This window comes from Gopherus evgoodei, chromosome 2, assembly GCF_007399415.2.
Source record: "Gopherus evgoodei ecotype Sinaloan lineage chromosome 2, rGopEvg1_v1.p, whole genome shotgun sequence".
Taxonomy (NCBI): domain Eukaryota; kingdom Metazoa; phylum Chordata; order Testudines; family Testudinidae; genus Gopherus; species Gopherus evgoodei.
Genome location: NC_044323.1, coordinates 203,834,077 through 203,854,464, shown reverse-complemented (window position 1 = coordinate 203,854,464; position 20,388 = coordinate 203,834,077). Strand labels below are relative to the sequence as shown.

Below are 20,388 nucleotides of genomic sequence, written 5' to 3'. Positions count from 1 at the left end.
TTGAAAACGAGTTTCATCACGGGCCAGGGTCCGGTGTGACTGCTGTGTTTGTTTCCTCTTGATGACACCCCCTCGATTGACTCATTCCCTGTAAACAACCCACCCTCCCCCTTCAACTACAGCTTGCTTAAGGAAATAAAGTCAGTATCATTTAAAAATCATGTATTCTTTATTAATTCATTATAAAAAGAGGGAGAGAACTGACAAGGTAGCCCGGGTGTGGTTTGGGAGGAGGATAGGAGGGAAGGAAAAGGCCACCAAAAAGAAAAATGACAGCCTTTTGGTTGGGCTGTCCACAGGGGTGGAGTGGGCGGGTGCACGGAGCCTCCTCCCACGTGTTCTTACACGTCTGGTGAGGAGGATGTGGAACATGGTGAGGATGGTTATACAGGGGCTGCAGCAGCACTCTGTGATCCTGCTGCTGTTCCTGAAGCTCCACCAGATGCCGGAGCACATCAGTTTGATCACACAGCAGCCCCAGAGTTGCATCTCGCCACCGCTGGTCTTCCTGCCGCCACCTTGAGCATCCCTCCTGTCCTCACGTTCACTGGCATCTTTCCTGTAATTTGATATCATGTCCTTCCACTCATTCAGATGAACTCTTTCATTGCAGGTCACTTCTGTGATTTTCGAGAACATTTCCTCTCGTGTCTTTTTTTCCACCGCCTTATCTGAGATAGCCTTCGGGATGGAGTAGGGAGGCTTGAAAAATTTGCAGCTGCATGAGGGAGGGAAAAAAGGGAGAGAAGTATTTAAAAAGATACATTTTACAGAATAATGGTTATACTTTTTCACGGTAAACAAGACTATTCACCTTACATAGCACATGTGATTTCACTACAAGGTCGCATTTTGCATCTTAATACTGAGTGCCTGCGGCTCTGGTGTTAGAGATCTCACAGATGCAGGTCCAGGCAGCAGAGTTCGGCTTGCATGTGGCCATGGTAAGCCATTGTCTTTCAGCTTCTGCAGCCTTCTTATATCCAGCGCCCTCCTTTACCAAATGGCAAGCAAAGCCTGTTCAGTGCTGCTTCTTTCCTGTTAACATGCAGCAGCAGCAATCACCCCCCCAACCAATTCTCTGGGATGATCGCTTTACCCCTCCTCCCACCGCGTGGCTGGTATCATGGAAGATCACTGCTAAACACCCCACTCTGCCTCCCACTGTGTGGCTGGTAGCAGGGAAGATCCCTGCTAGCCAAAAGCAAAAAAGCTCAGCACCAATCACCCGCCCCTCCTTCCCCCTGCTTGGCTACCTGCAAGGAAGGATTTCTTTTAAGCAACAGGCAAACAGCCCAGTCGGAATGGCCATCTCTGTCCTCTTAATTAAATTCCTGAATTTCAACCAGGTTACCATGAACAATATCACTCTCCTGAGGATAAAACAGTGAGATAAAAAACAGATGTTGCTTGAATGCCAGCAAACACTGGGACCATACGCAGCTAGGCTTTGTCATGCAATGATAGCAGATTACTTGCTACATGCATGGTGTGGTCAAGTGTCCTACCATGGAGGATGGAATAAGGCTGCCTTGCCCAGAAACCTTCTGCAAAGGCTTTTGGCGTATCTCCAGGAAAGCTTCATGCAGATGTCCCTGGAGGATTTCCGCTCCATCCTCAGACATGTTAACAGACTTTTCCAGTAACTGTATTGGCCGCGAATGCATCCCAAGTTCTCAGGGCAAATTAATAATTAAAAACCGCTTGCTTTTAAACCATGTTTTATATTTACAAAGGTACACTCACCAGAGGTCCCTTGCATGGCTTCATTTTCTGGGATAGTGGCTTGGGAGGGTCAGGAGGGTAATTCCGTCAGGGTGAGAAAAAGCTCCTGACTGTTGGGGAGAATGGAGTGCTGTGTGCTCTCTGCAAGTTCGTCCTCCTCTTCCTCTTCCCCGTCCGCAGAATCCTCAGCCATGGCTGAGATTACTACCCCCCACCTCGGAATCCACGGACAGGAGTGGGGTAATGGTGGCGGACCCCCCGAGAATTGCATGCCACTCAGCGTAGAAGCGGCATGTTTTTGACCCTTCCCTGGACCTTGCGTTTGCTTCTTCGGTTTTCTGGTAGGCTTGTCTGAGATTCTTAACTTTCACTCTGCACTGTACTGAGTCCCTGGTGTGGCCTCTCTGCGTCATGGCCTTGGAAATTTTTTCAAATGTTTTTTCAGATCCAGTACCTCCTGAGCGGTCCATGCTGGAGCTCTTTTTTGATTCTCAGGAGACGGCATTGTTACCTGTGCTGATGAGCTCTGCGTGATCACCTGTGCTGGTGAGCTCTCCACACTGGCCAAACAGGAAATGAAATTCAAAAGTTCGCGGGGCTTTTCCTGTCTACCTGGCCAGTGTATCCGAGTTCAGATGGCTTTCCAGAGCGGTCACAATGGTGCACCGTGGGATACCGCCTGGAGGCCAATACCGTCGAATTGTGGCCACACTAACCCTAATCCGACATGGCAATACCAATTTCAGCGCTACTCCCCTCGTCGGGGAGGAGTACAGAAATCGGTTTTAAGAGCCCTTTATATCGATATAAAAGGCTTCGTGTGGACGGGTGCAGAGTTAAATCGGTTTAACTCTGCTAAATTCGGTATAAACGCATAGTGTAGACCAGGCCTAAGATTTCTAGCATGGCTTTTTCTAGCTCACACTACATAAGAGCAAGTTTAAAATGTGCTCAGATATCACAATGATAGGTAGCTTAAATAGCTAGGATGGGAATCTCCCAACAGCCTGCTAGCTTAGTTACAGTACATGCAATTGCTTGTGTATTGCAATACAGATTAAATTAAGGAGAGAGCATCAGCCACAGTTGACTCCATTTAAAAACAAATGGCCAGGGACAATTCTTCAAATAAGCCATAAACCTAAGGGCTGCCGGAGGTTTGTGTGCTCATCTGGTGAACTTTAGGCAATTCTATATTGCTGTCTTTATGTGCATATTGAATTAACATCTGGAGTATCAATTCTGAACCTTTGGCGCACCATAGAGTCCTGCAATCCTATACCCCTACCTAATTCACTCTCTCTCAACATGCACTTCTATCTGTAGTTGTTTCCTGGGGAAGGAGAACCTCTACTGTGTACTGAGAAGAGTTCTGTTGAGAACATCTCCAGCTCTCTTTTCCTGAGGGAGGGAAAACCTGGACATCTTCCCTCTTTCTCCCCATCTTTCCTCTTTCTCAATGGGAAAGGGCACAGGGGACCAGTTTGGGTGGAGATAGTCAAGGAGCCATGCATGGGAGTGCATCCATTCCTCCCTCCAAATCACTGTCCCACTTTCAGAATTAAAACTGAGAAGTTTCAGTAATGGGTTTGGAGAAAGGAGTTGCTAATAGTACCACTGTTTCTTTTATTGTATTCTCCCAGTCCCTTCATTTGATTTTCTACCTTTACCTGCAAGCCTGGCAGTTTTTATTTTGAAACCTACCCTGCTCTGAGTCCTATCTTGTTTCTGCTCCTCCTCTTTAATCTTTATATCCTCCACCTGAGTTTTCTGTTTGTCTTTTTTCTCCTCTCATTTTTAGTCTATTCCCCCTTTCACCTTCCTTCCAATTCCCCCCTCACCACATCTGCTAAACTAATTTATTCTGTTGTCTCCCCTGTCCTCAGACAAGCTCCCTAGTCTATGTGCCAGCCACAATGTTGTACTTACCTGAGAGGTAGGCATGGGCGGCATGTGGCTCCAGCATTTGGGAAGTCTGGTGTGAGCGCAGGATATTCCCCTGGCACCCAGATTGTGGCCTCACTCCCTGCTCTGCCCCAAGGCCCAACCTGGCTTGGTCTCCTCCCTGAAGCCCTGCTCACACACCACCCCATTCCGACCCAGGCCTCACTTCTGCTTATCCCTCCCCATCCCCCCGCTGCTCACCATTGCACATCTCCTCTGCTGCGGAGGAGCAACGTGGTGGTGGGGCCTCATCAGGGGAGGTGGGATGGAAGAGAGGAGCAACTTGGTGAGCAGTGGGTGCCTTGGGGGAGGGGGACTGGAGAGGAATGATGCAGGAGGTGGGGTGTGTGTGGAGGAGAAGAGCAATAGTGAGTGCTGGGGGCCTCAAGGGAGGGTGGAGGAGAAGAGCCACATGGCAGGCACTGGGGACCTTGAGAGAGGGAAGGTGGAAGACGAGTGACACAGTGAGCAGCGGCAACCTTGGAGGAGGGGGGGTGGAGGAGAGGAGCAACTGAGTGAGTGGTGGGGACATCAGGGAAGGGGCAGAATGAAGGCGGGCCTTGGGGGGGGAAAGAGGAGTGGGGGCAGGAAGAGAAGCAGCAGAGGTGGGACAGTGGCTGTTGGGGGAGGCTCAGCCTACCCCAGCTTATTATACCCACCCACCACAAATGTAGGGGATGCCATACCAAGAAATACCAGCAGGCTCATACCTTGAGTATCACAGTCAAAGCATATCTGCCTGCCAGTGTATCTGACTATGTGAGAGGCAGAGGGGTGAGGTGGGGCAGGACGGGGCTGGGCTGGGCTAGGGTAGGGTAGCAATCTGAGAAGGAATGGTGGGTAGGTTGTTCTCAAGCAGCACATGCTGAGCCAGACTCTGTGAATTCCTCTAGTTTACCCAGCCAGGCTGCTAGCATTTCCAAAAACCAAGACAAAACAGATAAAAGGACACAGCTGGTCATGCACTGAACCACTACAGGTTCCTGGTTCTGGTCCTGCCCCTCAAGTTAGTGATGTCTTGTGTCCCCGCCCCAGCTTTTTACAACAAGGTCGTGTGGGATTTAGGCCAGGCCCTTCTCTGGTCCTCCTAGAGCACCAGGCTGAACAGTACTGAGGGGCCTATGCTTTCCCACCCCATCCTCTTGAAACCATTCTCTTGCTTCACCTGCACTCAGCTAGCAGGGGAAGGGGAGGAGAATGTCAGCCAGAGTCAGCTGGTCACCTCACCTGCAGAGTCCCTGCTGGAAAAGACACCAGCATTCTGACAGATTTTCAGACAGCTTGTGAAACTGCAGCTCTGTCTGGCCACAAGCCATCTATAGCTACTGCATTAGCCTGCACTTGAGTGGGTGGATTTAGAGTCCCCTCCTTCTACCTCACATTTAAAGTTCTGTGATTTTAAGTGTTTGTAAAGGAGCAGGTGGTAAGACAGGGTTGGTTTTGCTCATAAGAATACAATAACGGCCATAGCGGGTCAGACCAATAGTCCATCTAGCCCAGTATCTTATCTTCCAAGAGTGGCTGGTGCCAGATGCTTCTGAGAGAATGAACAGAACAGAGCAATTCTTGAGAGACCCCTCCCCTGTCATCCAGTCCCAGCACCTGGCAGTCAGAGGCACAGGGGACCTAGAGCATAGGGTTGCATCCCTGACCAACCTGGTTAACAGCTATTGATGGACCTATCCTGCATGAACATATCAAATTATTTTTTGAATCCAGTTATAGCTTTGGCCGTCACAACATCCCCTGGCAACGAGCTCCACAGGTTGATTGTGCATTATAAGTACTTTTTCACACTTCTATTTTAAAGCTGCTGCCTATTAATTTTCTTGGGTGACCTCTGAGGAGTTGTGTTATGTGAAGGGGAAAATAACATTCAGAAAACATTAAACCTGTTTTTGGCTCCAGCTATCTCCAGTTGGGGCCACTCCATGCTACTTTAAGGTGCAATATCTCCAGACTTAATCCTAGTGATGCAATAGCAATAGAACTGGGACCATGTGAAAAGCACTACGGGTATAAAATGGGACATGCAGCACATCATCCACTGCAGTCATTTAAGCAAGGCAGTCTGTGCCCAGAGAAGCTTACAATCTAAATAGGCAAGTCAATTCAATATGCAGTTGGACAGCCAGAGAAAGAATATATGTTAAAAGAAAATCCTTAGTATTCTGGATAGGTGACATCACTTTCACATAGCTGGGATAGCAATTGCTGAATGCTTGAGGAAGTGGAGAGACATACATCCTTAGAGACTATAAACTGGTGATTCTTAACAGTAATAGTTACTAACCAAGTTAAACAAGGGGAGGGGGAAGGTGCCAGTCCAAACAAAGTATATGGAAAATAGGGCACTAGAGGATGCCCAAAGACAAAGAAGTAAATCCTCCTACCTCCCACACCGTGTCTTACTCTAAGTCAATGTAATAACTTTGTCACTGTAAGACTCTATTAATCCTGAAATTTGGTACACCAATTTTCCTTTTTTATTGCATTAGTGGGGGAACACCTCAAATAAACTAACACATGGTTTATTTTGCATGCTACAATAAAAATATATGTTTTAGTTTTTCTGAGGCAATTACTGGAGTATTTAAGTCCCACACAACAGTTATAGAAATAAATGTTTCCTAAATGGCAATATTCTCACAACCTCCCTTGTTTCCAGAATGCATGTATTTCTCCACCACCCTCCCCATTGTATTTCCTCACCTCTAACTTCCTCCACTGAAGGTTATCCTGGGAAATGCCATTACTTTTCTGCAGTGGTTGCTCAAAGCGAGACACCATCTTCTAATCCTCTTTTGACACCCAGTTTTATCTTGCACAAGGACTCCCCTCACTGAGTTAGTTAGGTGTACCTGTGTACAGGCTGTAGAATGGATCCTCAGATCTGCTGTTTACAGTGTGAGCAGAATAGTTTAAATACCTCTCATTCAGAGATCAGTTCTATGGCATATTATTTATCTCTGAAGAAAAAGCTCAATTTTTAATACTAACCTTGAGTTTGATATAATTTAAAATGTATTTTAATTGTATGTTCCTTATTTAGAAGTGAGAAGGGCATTTTCTTTTAATCCATATAATTTGGTTGCTGATGGCAAAGGGAATTTCTTACACCCAGCACTGATTGACAACATTAGATACTGAAGCCTTTTCTTAGCCACGCACAACGCTGTACAGACTTTTCCCATATCCCATCTGCCAATTAGCTTTACCCACAAAAGTGGAGAATTCTCCAGAATATGGTCAAGAGACAAGATCATAGTTATTTATAAACTTTTGAGTCTTTGGCATTCATGAGGTTGTCAACAAATGTATAAAGCATTGCCTATTAGCAGAAGTTCAAACAATCAGAGAACAATATTTTATCATGGTCAGTTTGACTCAGTTTGTAAATACCAATTTAAAAGACTTCACATTATGAAGGGAGGGGCAGAAAAGTTACAGGAGACAGGCCTTTCACCTACAGCTCTCTAAGGATCTACACTTATATGCAAGCCACTCATACCATCCTAGACTACATCTCAGAGACTATTACTGGCCATACTCTCTTTTAAATCAGAATGTATTGCTGGAACCAATTAAATGGTCATTCACTTAAACATGAAGTTTCAATCACAAGAAAAGAAAGTGTTAATGGATTTCTCATAGACTCATAGACTCTAGGACTGGAAGGGACCTCGAGAGGTCATCGAGTCCAGTCCCCTGCCCTCACGGCAGGACTAAATACTGTCTAGACCATCCCTAATAGACATTTATCTAACCTACTCTTAAATATCTCCAGAGATGGAGATTCCACAACTTCCCTAGGCAATCTATTCCAGTGTTTAACTACCCTGACAGTTAGGAACTTTTTCCTAATGTCCAACCTAAATCTCCCTTGCTGCAGTTTAAGCCCATTGCTTCTTGTTCTCTCATTGAAGGCTAAGGTGAACAAGTTTTCTCCCTCCTCCTGATGACACCCTTTTAGATACCTGAAAACTGCTATTATGTCTCCTCTCAGTCTTCTCTTTTCCAAACTAAACAAACCCAATTGTTTCAGCCTTGCTTCATAGGTCATGTTCTCAAGACCTTTAATCATTCTTGTTGCTCTTTTTTGGACCCTCTCCAATTTCTCCACATCTTTCTTGAAATGTGTGCCCAGAACTGGACACAATACTCCAGTTGAGGCCTAACCAGCGCAGAGTACAGCGGAAGAATGACTTCTCGTGTCTTGTTTACAACACACCTGTTAATGCATCCCAGAATCACGTTTGCTTTTTTTGCAACAGTATCACACTGTTGACTCATACTAAGCTTGTGGTCCACTATGTGGTCCACTATGTGGTCCCTAAATCTCTTTCTGCCATACTCCTTCCTAGACAGTCTCTTCCCATTCTGTATGTGTGAAACTGATTGTTCCTTCCTAAGTGGAGCACTTTGCATTTATCTTTATTGAACTTCATCCTGTTTACCTCAGACCATTTCTCCAATTTGTCCAGATCATTTTGAATTTTGACCCTGTCCTCCAAAGCAGATGCAATCCCTCCCAGTTTGGTATCGTCCGCAAACTTAATAAGCGTACTTTCTATGCCAACATCTAAATTGTTGATGAAGATATTGAACAGAGCTGGTCCCAAAACAGACAACTGCGGAACTCCACTTGTTATACCTTTCCAGCAGGATTGGGAGCCATTAATAACTACTCTCTGAGTACGGTTATCCAGCCAGTTATGCACCCACCTTATAGTAGCCCCATCTAAATTGTACTTTCCTAGTTTATCTATAAGAATATCATGCGAGACCGTATCAAATGCCTTACTAAAGTCTAGGTATATCACATCCACCGCTTCTCCCTTATCCACAAGGCTCGTTATCCTATCAAAGAACGCTATCAGATTAGTTTGACACGATTTGTTCTTTACAAATCCATGCTGGCTATTCCCTATCACCTTACCACCTTCCAAGTGTTTGCAGATTTTTTTAATTACTTGCTCCATTATCTTCCCTGGCAAAGAAGTTAAACTAACTGGTCTGTAGTTTCCTGGGTTGTTTTTATTTCCCTTTTTATAGATGGGCACTATATTAATGGATTTCTTGACCATCACAAAGGAGACCAATGGCTCAATTTTCCCAGTCTTCCTCCTCTTAAAGAGGCACAAGATAATCTAGATGGACTCATCTCTTTTCAGTGATGGAGCCTGACAGTGAACTTTTCAAAAAATTAGAATTTCTTAACTGATGTAACCTGTAGTGTAGAAAACAGACAAACTGTGTGCTGAACCTGTGCAGATAAGTATTGTCTACTTGAGGTTAGAAAAACAACAAACTCAGGATTAAGCGGATTGGACATTAGTGTTCAGATATGAAAGACTGATATATTAAATATTCCACTTACTCCAGCCCTCTACAAACTTTCAAGTGCTTATACAAAGACAGAAATACAAGGTTACTAGACATTTTACATTTACGAGGAATAATCCTGGTGTACTACTCAGGAAAAGCTTACATTCATGTCAGTAGGAGTTCTGCTCAAATAAAGACCTCTGAGTTGGGCCAAAATTTTCTCATAAGAAATCAACTGAAAATAAATAGCAAGACAGTATATTCAGAAAAGTACAATGTTCTGATTTTAATGACGTTCAAAAGTAATCTTATTTACACAATGACCACAGTGCATTCACATATTCAATATCTTACGGCTCCCTGTAAAAAAACAAAACAAAACCAACCCACATTTTATTAAAAATTTAGAAGTTGAATTTAGTTTTACACTTTAAGACACTGAACCATGACTAACTGTAAAGCTATTCAATGGGTCTCCAATTTCATGGTAAATGTACATGGTAGTTCTCTGTGAACAAATTGGTTTTCGAGTTGAGGGGGAAAGAACAAAGAAAAAAATAGAGTAAGATTAAATAGCAGTAGGGTGAAAAAAGCTGATGCCTTGCAGAAACATCAAGTGTTTTCGAAAGCTGACTAGACCATTCGCTAAGCATTTAATAATACATTTTCCCCACACATATTAATGTTAAAATGATTCACATTTGGGTAGAGGTCACATATACAGACCTTCTAGATCAATACTAATGGAACCTTAATTTGCATCAGCTTAAATAAATTTAGAAATGGACCTGTGACAGAGTTTGGACTTGGATCCACACCATTCCAAAATTTAAGGGGGGTTCAATTCTTAGGTTCTAATGCAGGCCCATCTCTAATTAACATCTCCCTTAGTAGACAGCTCAGAAGTGATAATCTTTTTACCTATGAAGTGAGGACAGCTTAAGAGATATCTGAGTATTCTTATCCCTCTGTGTCAACCCCTGCTCTTCTGTTTACCATCACTAAAGATTTATTTGAATACGCAGTTCTTAAGTCAAACTACTGAAGTGTTTTCCAGTCTTTTCAGAATGCAAATCAAAAATATTGTGCAATTTTATATCACAGCATACTTCAAAACTAAAATGGTATCCCTCCTGTTATCTGCCTGGCAATCTGTTCATCTGTGGTCTCTTCCTTCTCTTTTTCACGATCTTTGTTCCAATCTTTAAGGCCTTCTGGGAGTGAAGTATCTTCATCTAGACTGCCTGTGCCTTCAACAAATTCTTCATAAGTAGATTTTTCTGCAAATGGTCTTGGGCCAAGTAGTTCAACCATATCACTTTTATCTATTACCTCCTTCTCCAACAGTCGTAAAGCAACCTGAAAAACAGCAACAAATTATATTACACAAACAGGTACAGGATGTATTTGCTTTTTCACATGAAAGAGGGAGAGCACTTAGACAGGCAGTCTGTGTTTCAAAATTCTATGCTGGTAGATTTTAGGCGGAGAGTTGGGATTCTCGGCAAGATTCACTTCATGCTGTAAGACCTTCAATGTGCATGAAAGTAGTTGAGAATTTTGCACTTTTAAAACCCCGTGAGTATCAGGTGCAGTGCCTTGAATACCACTGTTGCTCAAGGATGGCTGCTTCAGAATAATGCTGCTGCTGCTGCTGCTGGAGAACTCTGGAGAATGTTACAGGGATTTAATAATGGATAGAAGGCCAGCTTCTTAGTTGCTCCTGTATCTTTGCTCACCACACCATTAAAAGGCACAATGGGTCTGAGGTTGACTGTTCTGTTCAGAGTATTCGCCAAGCTACAAAACAAAGCTATTACTGGCTAAATTCCACTCTGCAGAACATAGCATGTACATTATCAGAGGAAAGTGGTATAAGACTGTACGTTGCAAGCTTCTTGGGCAAGTGATGTCTTGTACAGCACTCCATGCTTAAATAATAGAAGTGTAGGCTATGACAAGGACAACAGCAGAAGAACACAACACACATTTATTTGGAATGTACTTAAAAGAATATTTCACCATGGAAAAATGAAACATTATGAAGTAGGGAGGGAGAGATTGAGAAGAGAGATTAAATGTTAACAAGGAAAACAAGAAAGCTTACAATGGTTTAATAAATAGGAAATAGAGAAGTCTGATTGACAGACACTTGGCTCCTGTATTCTCATTGTTCATAACACTTAAGATGAAGTTTTGCCAAACTTTATAAAAGTTCCTTTTGATGATGAGACACTACTGCACATTCTGTCTTTCTTGGGGTGGTAGTCAACTATACCACTCTGGCCACGTCCAGACTAGGAATTAAAATCGATTTTAGATACGCAACTTCAGCTACGAGAATAACGTAGCTGAAGTCGAATTTCTAAAATCGAGGTACTCACCAGTCTGGACGGCGCCGCATCGATGTCCGCGGCTCTCCGTGTCGATTCCGGAACTCCGTTCGGATTGATGGAGTTCCGGAATCGATGTAAGCACGCTCGGGGATCGATACACCGCGTCCAGACTAGACGCGATATATCGATCCCTGAGCAATCGATTCTAACCCGCCAATGCCGCGGATTAGTCTGGACGAGGGCTCTGACAGAAACCAATACAAGTTGTTGTATTTTTGCAGATAAGTCTGTCAGATAATGCACATCCAAGAAAACGGTCTTGTCCTTGGAAAGATCAGTCTGCCTGGAGGAGCTTATGGAGGAGGGGAACCTGAACTGAAGTGGGATCCCCAAGGTGCATTATTTCCAATCTGTGAGCCCTGTTATCTAAACATTTAAAAACATTTCAGAGGGAGGAGAAAAAGAGGAAAGAATTTTACACATTCATCTTCCATAAGATTAAAGTGAAGTTTTACACCATACTCTTCCAGATACCTACTGTCTGCAGAACCTTGATGTTTAATTTTATCCCTTTACTGTTTCTTCCCCCTCAACAGCTATAGGCCTTGCAGAAGAGTAATTCTGTCTTCGAATCTGCAAGAAAACTTGCTAACAGAACAACCCTAAGTACAGCTATGAAGATACTGGAATAATAGTGCACAATATGCTTCTTACACATCTTGTTACATATTGGCAAGTACTCAACTTATTACAAGACATTTGAATGCTTTAGATTGTTGAAGAATTTATTGGTCCAATACTCAACATATTTATGTGAATATCTATGCATTTTTATCTATGTATTCAGTTCATTCTGGCCATTTTAACTAGTAAACTTGACATTGGTGATAAGAGATTTTATTAAAGCCTACCTTCTCCACATATGCTTTCTTCTCCATCAAGAGAGTCACTGTCCTTTCATAGGCACTGTTAATAAGAGTTCGCACTTCTTCATCAATCAGTCTTGCAGTTGCCTCACTGTAAGGTTTCTCCAATACCATGTCCCCTTGACGCGGGAGATCAAAGGAAATCTGCCCTACCTTTTCATTCATGCCAAACTGAACAATCTGAAAGACGAACAGTGCAATGAGTGGAAGACTTAGATTAGTGTAGTACTGGAAAATAGGGCATCAAGGAAAAGTAACCTATTTATAAGTTGAATTAAAATATATGTTTATTAGAATGACAAAATAGCATTTTTTCTACAACACACATAACACTAGTGTTAATTCCCTCTTTTGTAAATCACTAACAGATTCCTTCAAGTAGGAGATTCATAGTTATCTATCTTTGACATTTCAAAAAGATCTGTAAACAGCCAAGATGCATTTAAATGCTCACTATGTTTGAATGTTTCTGAGTTACAAAAGTACCATTGTAGCCATGTCGATCCCTGGATATTAGAGAGACAAGGTGACATGAGTGAGGGGATATCTTTTATTGGACCAACTTCTGATGGTGAGAGAGAGAGAACCTTTCAAGCTACACACAGCTATTCTTCAGGTTTATGTAGCTCGAAAGATTCTCTCTCTCACCAACAGAAGTTAGTCCAATAAAAGATATTACCTCACCCGTGTCTCAAAGTATGGTAATTCTGTTCTTTTCAAAAGTTTTCCACAAAGTATTTAAAAATTTTAAACGGCATATAAATGACACTTAGTGTGTTGAGTCAGGAGTACATTTGAAATTCAGTTCAAGACACTCAGAAGGTAAAAGTATCACCATTCTGTAAATGTACCCTGGAATAGTAGGAAATATCTAGCTGACCCCATATGCTGATTAACTAACTTCTGCACATACCTTAGTGCGCATAACAAAAGTTTATTCTGCACATGGATGAAAAAAAATTAGAGGGAACATTGCTAATGACCACACTCAGCTGAGTCTTTACATTAATAACACCACAAATCACCACTGAGAAGTCTTATTAAACACTCGAATATTAGCCTTCTTTTCATCCTTAGATTTACAGCATGTGGTGCATTAACCACATGGTTTCCAGCTATTAACTACATATCCATGGATTCAGTCTAGCTGAGCAATCAGGACTCTAAGGTATATAACTACGAGAACGTGTCCACAAAACCAAACTTGTAAACTACAATATTAAAGCCATTTTCTAAGTGCAAAATATCTTTGCATATTTGAGTGTAGCCATGTCACCTACACATTCCTGCAGAGCATTTGGCTTTGATTTGATCTCTAGGCCATTAATTAATGTACATGATGCAATGATCACAGCCCAGCCATGGATTATTGCTATGGGCGAAAACAGATGCTGAAGACAAAAGTGCCAATATCATGCAACAGATGCATCCCGGATGACAATACAGCCTTGCACAATAAAATATGGTCTAAATTCTGCAACTCAAAAACCTGGCCAGCCAGAGTGTGCTCTTCTTCAAAGTTATTTTGTATTAAATAACAGTTTAGTGGGCAACACAGAAAATAAAATTTCCTACTTGAAGTACAAACCTGAGCATATGCACTCTGAGTCACCTTCTTCAAATCATCTTGGGCTCCTGTTGTAATTCTTCCAAAAAAGATTTGTTCTGACACACGTCCTCCCAGTGTCATGCACATTCTGTCAAGTAACTGCTCTTTGGTGTAAAGGTATTGTTCTCTGGGTAAATACTGGGCATAACCCAATCCTTTGCCACGTGGGATAATAGATACCTTGGTTTAAGAAAAAAAAAAAGAGTTACCTTTTCTGTAACTGGTGTTCTTCGAGATGTATTGCTCATGTCCATTCCATATTAGGTGTGTGCGCTTGCCACATGCACCAGTGCGGAAAGTTTTTCCCTTTGCAGTATCCATAGGGGAGTGGCTCTGGCACCTTCTGGAGTGGTGCCCGCATGACGCCGTATAAGGGGTGCCACGGGCTCTCTCCACCCTCAGTTCCTTCTTGCCCGAAACTCTGACAGGAGGGAAAGAGGGCGGGACATGTGCTCTTCACTGGTCTTGTGTGGTCTGGGACAGAACACCAGGAGGAAGGTGTCCTGGCTCATAAGGAAGGTGGAGACCATCTTCAGCAGGAAGGCCGGGTGGAGCCACAACTGAACCTTATCTTTGTAGAGACCATGTACGGAGGCTCTAAGGTCAAGGCTTTAGCTTCAGTGACCTTCCATGACAGGTGAGAAAAGGAGCAGGAATCCAGTAGCTCAAAAGGGGGGGCCAGTGAGCCTAGAAAGGACCAAGTTAAGATCCCACTGTGGGATGGGAGCTTGTACCTGCGGGAAGAGTCTCTTAAGCCCTCTCAGGAATCTGACCATCATGTCATGGGAAAACATTGTCTGTCCTTGGATAGGTGGGTGAAAAGCATAGATGGCCGCGACATGCACTCTAATGGAAGAGTTTTCCAGGCCCTAGTTCCTCAAATGGAGCAGGCAGTCCAAGACAGTCTGTATGGAGGAATGAGGGGGAGAGGTGCCTCATTCAGATGCCCAGTGGGAAAACCTCATCCACTTGTCCAGGTAAGTCAGTCTGATGGAGGGCTTCCTACTTTCCAGGAGGACCTGCTGGACCCCTTCCGAACAGGTCCACGCCTGCGGGTTCAGTCACGCAGCATCTATGCTGAGATGGAGGTGTAAAAGCCAACCATGGTCCTGTGACAGCAGGTCTGGTTGGTTGGCAGGACTCAGGGAGGGGCCACGGTCCGGTTCATGGGTGTGCCATACCAGTGCGGGCGAGGCCACACCAATCATGATAACCTGCACCCTGTCTCTCTTGATCTTTGCTAGGGCTTTCTGATGAGCAGAATTGGAGGGAACACGTACATCAGGCTCCCTCTCCACAACAGGAGGAAGGCATCAGAGAGGGAGCTCTGGCTCAGACCTTGCCAAGAATAAAACCGGTGGCATTTCCTGTTCTGTCTGGTAGCAAACAGGTTCACTTGGGGAGTTCCCCACCTTTGGAAAATCATGCAGGCTATCTCTGGATGAAGTGACCACTCGTGGCGAGAGGAGAAGCACTTGCTGAGCTGGTCCACCAGCGTATTCCTGAAGCAGGAAGGTGACAAGCTTCCAGGTGGATCTCGTGGCTGATGCAGAAGACCCAGAGACGGCCTCCTGACAGAGAGCCAAATAGCATGCTCCTCCTTGCCTGTTGACGTAGAACACTGAAGCTGTGCTGTCCGTCAGGACTTGTATCCTTGCCTGACAGGTGGGGCAGGAAGACTCTGCACGCCAGTTGGACTGCTTGGAGCTCTTTAACATTTATGTGCAACTGCACCTCCTGTGGGGACCACATCCCGAGTCTGGAAGACACTGAGATGAGCACCTCAGCTGAGGTCCGAGGCGTCCGACATCAATTCGATAGAGTGAGGAGGGTTGTGAATGGAAGCCCCTCCAGGACTGTCCATAGGTCAGTCCACCATTGCAGCAAGGTAAGTATCACCTGGGGAATGGTAATGATCTTCTCTAGGGGGTTTCAGGACTGGGAAAGGACCGTCCCCAGCCATTGTTGCAGGCAGCATCCAGAGCTTGGCATGGCGGACCACCTAAGTGCACGCTGCCATGTGGCCCAGCAGATGCAGACTGCTGTAGTTAGAGGGAATGCGGAGACTTCCATGATGAAGTTAATCAATGTCTGAACGTTTTCAGCAGCAGGAACACTCTGGTGCAAGTCGAGTCGAGGACTGCTCCAATGAACTCTATCCTCTGCAGTGGCACTAATGTTGACTTTTTGTCATTTACCAGTAGGCCAAGAAAGCGGCACGTAGCTTGAAGTACCGCGACATGCCTTTGGACTTGAGACCTGGAGCTGCCCTTGATGAGTCAGTCAGAGGTACAGGTAGATCTGGATACCCCAGCGACTGAGGTAAGTTGCTACCACCGACAGGCACTTGGTAAACACCCCTGATGCCGTCACCAGGCTGAATGGGAGGACTGCAAACTAGTAGTGGTGGGGCCCATCGTAAACTGGAGTATGTGTCCTTCTAGTCGAGAGCGGCATACCAGTCTCCCGGATCCAGGAAGGGAATAACAGAAGCCAGAGAGACTGTGTGGAACTTTAGCTTCCCTAGGTACTTGGTGAGGTCTCGCAAGTCTAAGATGGGCTGTAGACCACCCTTGGCCTTTGGGATTAAAAAGTACTGGGAAGAGAACCCCTTGTTTCTGTAATCGAGATGAACTTCTTCCACTGCATCCAGCTGTAGCAACCCCTTTACCTCCTCTGCTAGAAGACTCTTGTGAGAGGGGTCCCTGAAGAGAGAGGGCAGGTGAGAAGAGGGGGACAGAAAGGAACTGGTGGGTATAACCATGCTCCACTGTGCTGAGGAGCCAGCGGTCCAAGCAGGGAGGAAAAGGGAAAGGTGATTGGAGAACATTGGGACAGATGGATCTGGAGAATGGTCTGGTAGGTCACCTTCAGATGTGCCCTCAAAATGCTTATGTGCCAGGGCTGGGACATAGAAAGTCAGGATTTTCAGAGTGGTGTGGGAGTCACTGAGGCCATGCAACTTGCTGTCTCTTTGATCCACAAATAGAGCTTGGCTGTCGAAGGGAAAGTCCTGCATTGACTGCTGGGACTCAGTAGACAACCCAGGCAGGAGCAGCCAGGAGGCTCGCCGCATGGAGATAGCGGAAGCCATGGTGCGGGCAGCAGCATCAGATGCCACCTGGAGGGCTGCCCTGGCCATGGTCATGCCCTCATCGAGGATTGCTCGGAACGCCTTCTTAGAAGTCTCGGGGACCGACCCTTTGAACTCGGTCATGGCTTGCCACATATTGAAGTCGTATCGGCCAAGGAGGGCCTAGTGGTTGGCCGCTCTCAGCTGAAGGCTGGAAGATGAATAAACCTTACATTCAAAGAGATCTAGCCTCCTTGAGTCTATTTTTGAGGGTGGCCCCGGGTTGTCCTGGTCTCTCTTTGTGGTTAATCACCTCAACCACAAGGGAATTGGGGGAAGGGTGGGAGTATAAGTACTTGCGTTCGGCAATTTTTGAGATAGGGGCCAGGGAAGAGAGGGAGTCTGCCACAAAGCGTTAGTGATTTTGGAAACTCCTTCATGAAGGGACAGACACACCCTGGCAGGAGCCGACAAGGAGAAGATGTCAAACAGAGTCCATGGGCTCTTTCAATTCACAGAGTCATAGAATATCAGGGTTGGAAGGGAATATCAGGAGGTCATCTAGTCCAATCACCTGCTCAAAGCAGGACCAATCCCCAGACAGATTTTTGCCCCAGATCCCTAAGTGGCCCCCTCAAGGATTGAACCAACAATCCTAGGTTTAGCAGACCTGAGCTATCAATTCCTCTGCCCGAAGGCCCAGTTTAGAAGTGACCCTCTTCAAAAGTTCCTGGTGTGCTTGGCGTCATCCCAAGGAACTGAGCGAGGGGGCCCCATGATAGCCTCATCTGGCGACGACAAGGATGATGCTGGTGCCACAGAAACCTCCATGTCCATTGGTGGTCCAGCACCTTGCTCTCCTGGGTCCTCCTGGACCTGTGGGGTCTTACCCTGCAAAGTCTGGAGCACCAGAAGGGAATGGGATTTTGAGGTTGCTGGCCTCTCTGAGGCTCCCAACACCAATTGGGCAGCCTGGGAAGGTTGGGTGAACCCTCAAAGGTTCCACGGGTACCATGGCACCAGCCACTGCACTTGGGGCCATGGGATAGGTTTTGGTGCTGATGATGTAGGCAGTACTGTCGGTACTGGGGCTTGTCCTGCAGTCAGGGAACCTTGCTTGTGTCAGAGATATAAATGGAGCAGTTGGTAACGGGTGACCAGGATCTGGCAGCGACTCTTGTCTGACTGGTGCCGGCCACTGCGTCTCGACGTCAACCTGTCTGAATAAGCCCAGCATCTCGGGGACCTACAGCGTTCAGCGGACCTGCCTCGGACACCCGTTGATCCATGCCTCACGCTACACGAATAGTACCGGGTCACTGAATGAGACAGGGAGCCAATACTGGCTAGTCGCCGTGAGGACCTTCCTGAGTAAGGTGACCTACTGCCTGGAGATGGGCAATAATGGCCTGGTGATATCTGATCCTCGATTGCTCCCAAGATCGGTACCGGGCCCTTAGAAACAGGCAGCTGGTCCAGAAGTTCTTGCTGGGTGGTGTGTGCCTCAGAGGGTCTGTGCCAGTCTACCGGCAAGGTAGATCTTGAGTCCCTTGATTGGTGCCCCCCACGCAGAGATCGAAGAGGGCTCCACCAAGCCTGTCTCTGTAGTCCTGAGGCGTGACAGCTTCGGGTGGGCGAGCAATGGTGGGACATCCCCCTCAATAGAAATCGGTGCCGCTGAGGTGGGGACACACGCATAAGTCTCAACCCAGGTTCTCCCTGAGACTGGGGTACTGCTGGAGCAGGTGTAGGCGGCACCAGGAGTGTCAGGCTCTCCTGAGCTGCTTTAATGGCTTTGGGTGTCAACAGCACCTGAAGCTGGTCAGGGCCTGCAGCGCTACAGAGTCACAGGTGAAGTATGGGATGGGCTGCACAGCTTGACCTGAGCTGGAGCCTGAGTTCCCAACGGGGGCGTTGAGCTGCCCAGCATGGGTTGTGGCTCATGCCCAGCCCTCTCATTTCTCTTACAGGAGGTAGGAGATCTTCTCCTCACACTTTTTTTCAGCTTCTTTACCGGAACTGGCTCATGGACAGTGCTGGCAGAGCACTGGCACGGAGGCTGTGGTGCTCAGTGCAGAGTCAGACCACTGCTCCAGTGCCCGAGTGCCGACTCTATTAGGAGCAATTTCAGATGAATATAGCACTCCTTCTTTGTCTTAGACTTAAAGGACTTGCAGATATGGCACTTGTCACTTATTTGCCCTTTGCCTAAGCGCCTTAGGCAGCTGGTATGTGGATCACTGATGGGCATAGGCTGTTTGCAGCCATCACAGGGCTTAAAGCCTGGAGACTGGGGCATGCCCTGTTCCCCGGCTGAGTCCCGTTTGGGACTAATGAAGAGTTGAGAACTACTACTAAGAGTAACTAAGAAACTAGTAACTATATACAATTATATTACAGGTTTTCAAAGTTTGCAAGAACAGAGAACGAAACAACGCTAGCTGAAGCAGCGGATGTTCCAGCATCATCACTGGCGACAAGAAGGAACTGAGGTTTGGGGGAGCCAGTAGCGCCCCTTACACTGTGCCATGCGGGCACCACTCAAGAGGGTGCCAGAGCTGGTCTCCTCTGGACACTGTTAAGGAAAATCTTCCGGCACTGGTGCATGTGGCGAGCACACACCTAATATGGAATGGACATGAGCGAGCACTTGAAGAAAACCACAGCCTTCAGATTTAATGGTAAGCTTAGAATTTGTGACAGCATAAGACTTCAGACATACCCCTTTCAAACTATGAAACAGACTTCTGATGTGGATGATCCTAACCTGGGATATCAACAGCTAAGGAAAGTATCTGGAAAATATTATAATATTTATACCTGGGATACAGCAATTATAATGTGTCCTAATATTTTATTCAGTCAACGAAGATTCAAACATATTTAAATCAAGTAAATTTGATTTGGTGATAGTAAGGAACTTTAAGTCTTTTTAGTATTAAGTATCCTGTGACAGGGTGTACAGAACTCTTGACATCCTTTCTCCATTTATTGGCAAGGAGGGTCTCCATGTTTAATAGTCTTCTGCATAAGTTGTAGGAGTTTGGGATGCCTGCAGTTGGAGACAAGTGGATAATTTTAAGAACAGAAAATGACGAGTAGTACAACTCCTTGACACTCAGATAGTTAAAACTGGAATCAGGAGACTGTACTCAGCCATCTGCTTGTCAAGCTTTGTGCATCTATTTAAACTCAGATAATTAGAACAAACCCTAAATCAAATGGTTTTTAAAGCTGGATGCCCCCAGAGGATACCTATTCAGTTGAATTTAAAATACACTTTATGTAAACCAAACTATGGACTGGAGACATTAGAAATCCTAAAAGAAATTTAGGAATCTGATACAGATATAGGTCTTAATTCACAAACTGTGAAACATCTCTATTTTATCTTTTAAAAATTAACATAAAGCTTAAGTATTTAACTCCTGAATTATGAACCAAAAA

The 20,388-nt window shown here is 45.3% G+C and overlaps 1 protein-coding gene across 5 annotated transcripts in view; it reads right to left on the bottom strand.

The window, feature by feature from the left end:
- Positions 1-9,258: 9,258 nt before the first annotated feature.
- The window catches only part of AFG3L2 (AFG3 like matrix AAA peptidase subunit 2), a 47,482-nt gene continuing 36,352 nt past the window's right edge, over positions 9,259-20,388 (bottom strand). For 4 of the 5 annotated variants that reach the window (XM_030552721.1, XM_030552722.1, XM_030552723.1 and 1 more), the window contains 3 exons: positions 13,848-14,048; positions 12,245-12,439; positions 9,259-10,356 (listed from right to left, as the gene is read on the bottom strand). In XM_030552721.1, coding sequence (XP_030408581.1) covers positions 10,114-10,356; positions 12,245-12,439; positions 13,848-14,048 — 639 coding nt within the window. In that variant the 3' untranslated portion in view covers positions 9,259-10,113. Of the gene's footprint in view, positions 10,357-12,244; positions 12,440-13,847; positions 14,049-14,090; positions 19,994-20,388 lie in introns of those variants that run through there. The other variant, XM_030552724.1, reaches the window with a different exon arrangement.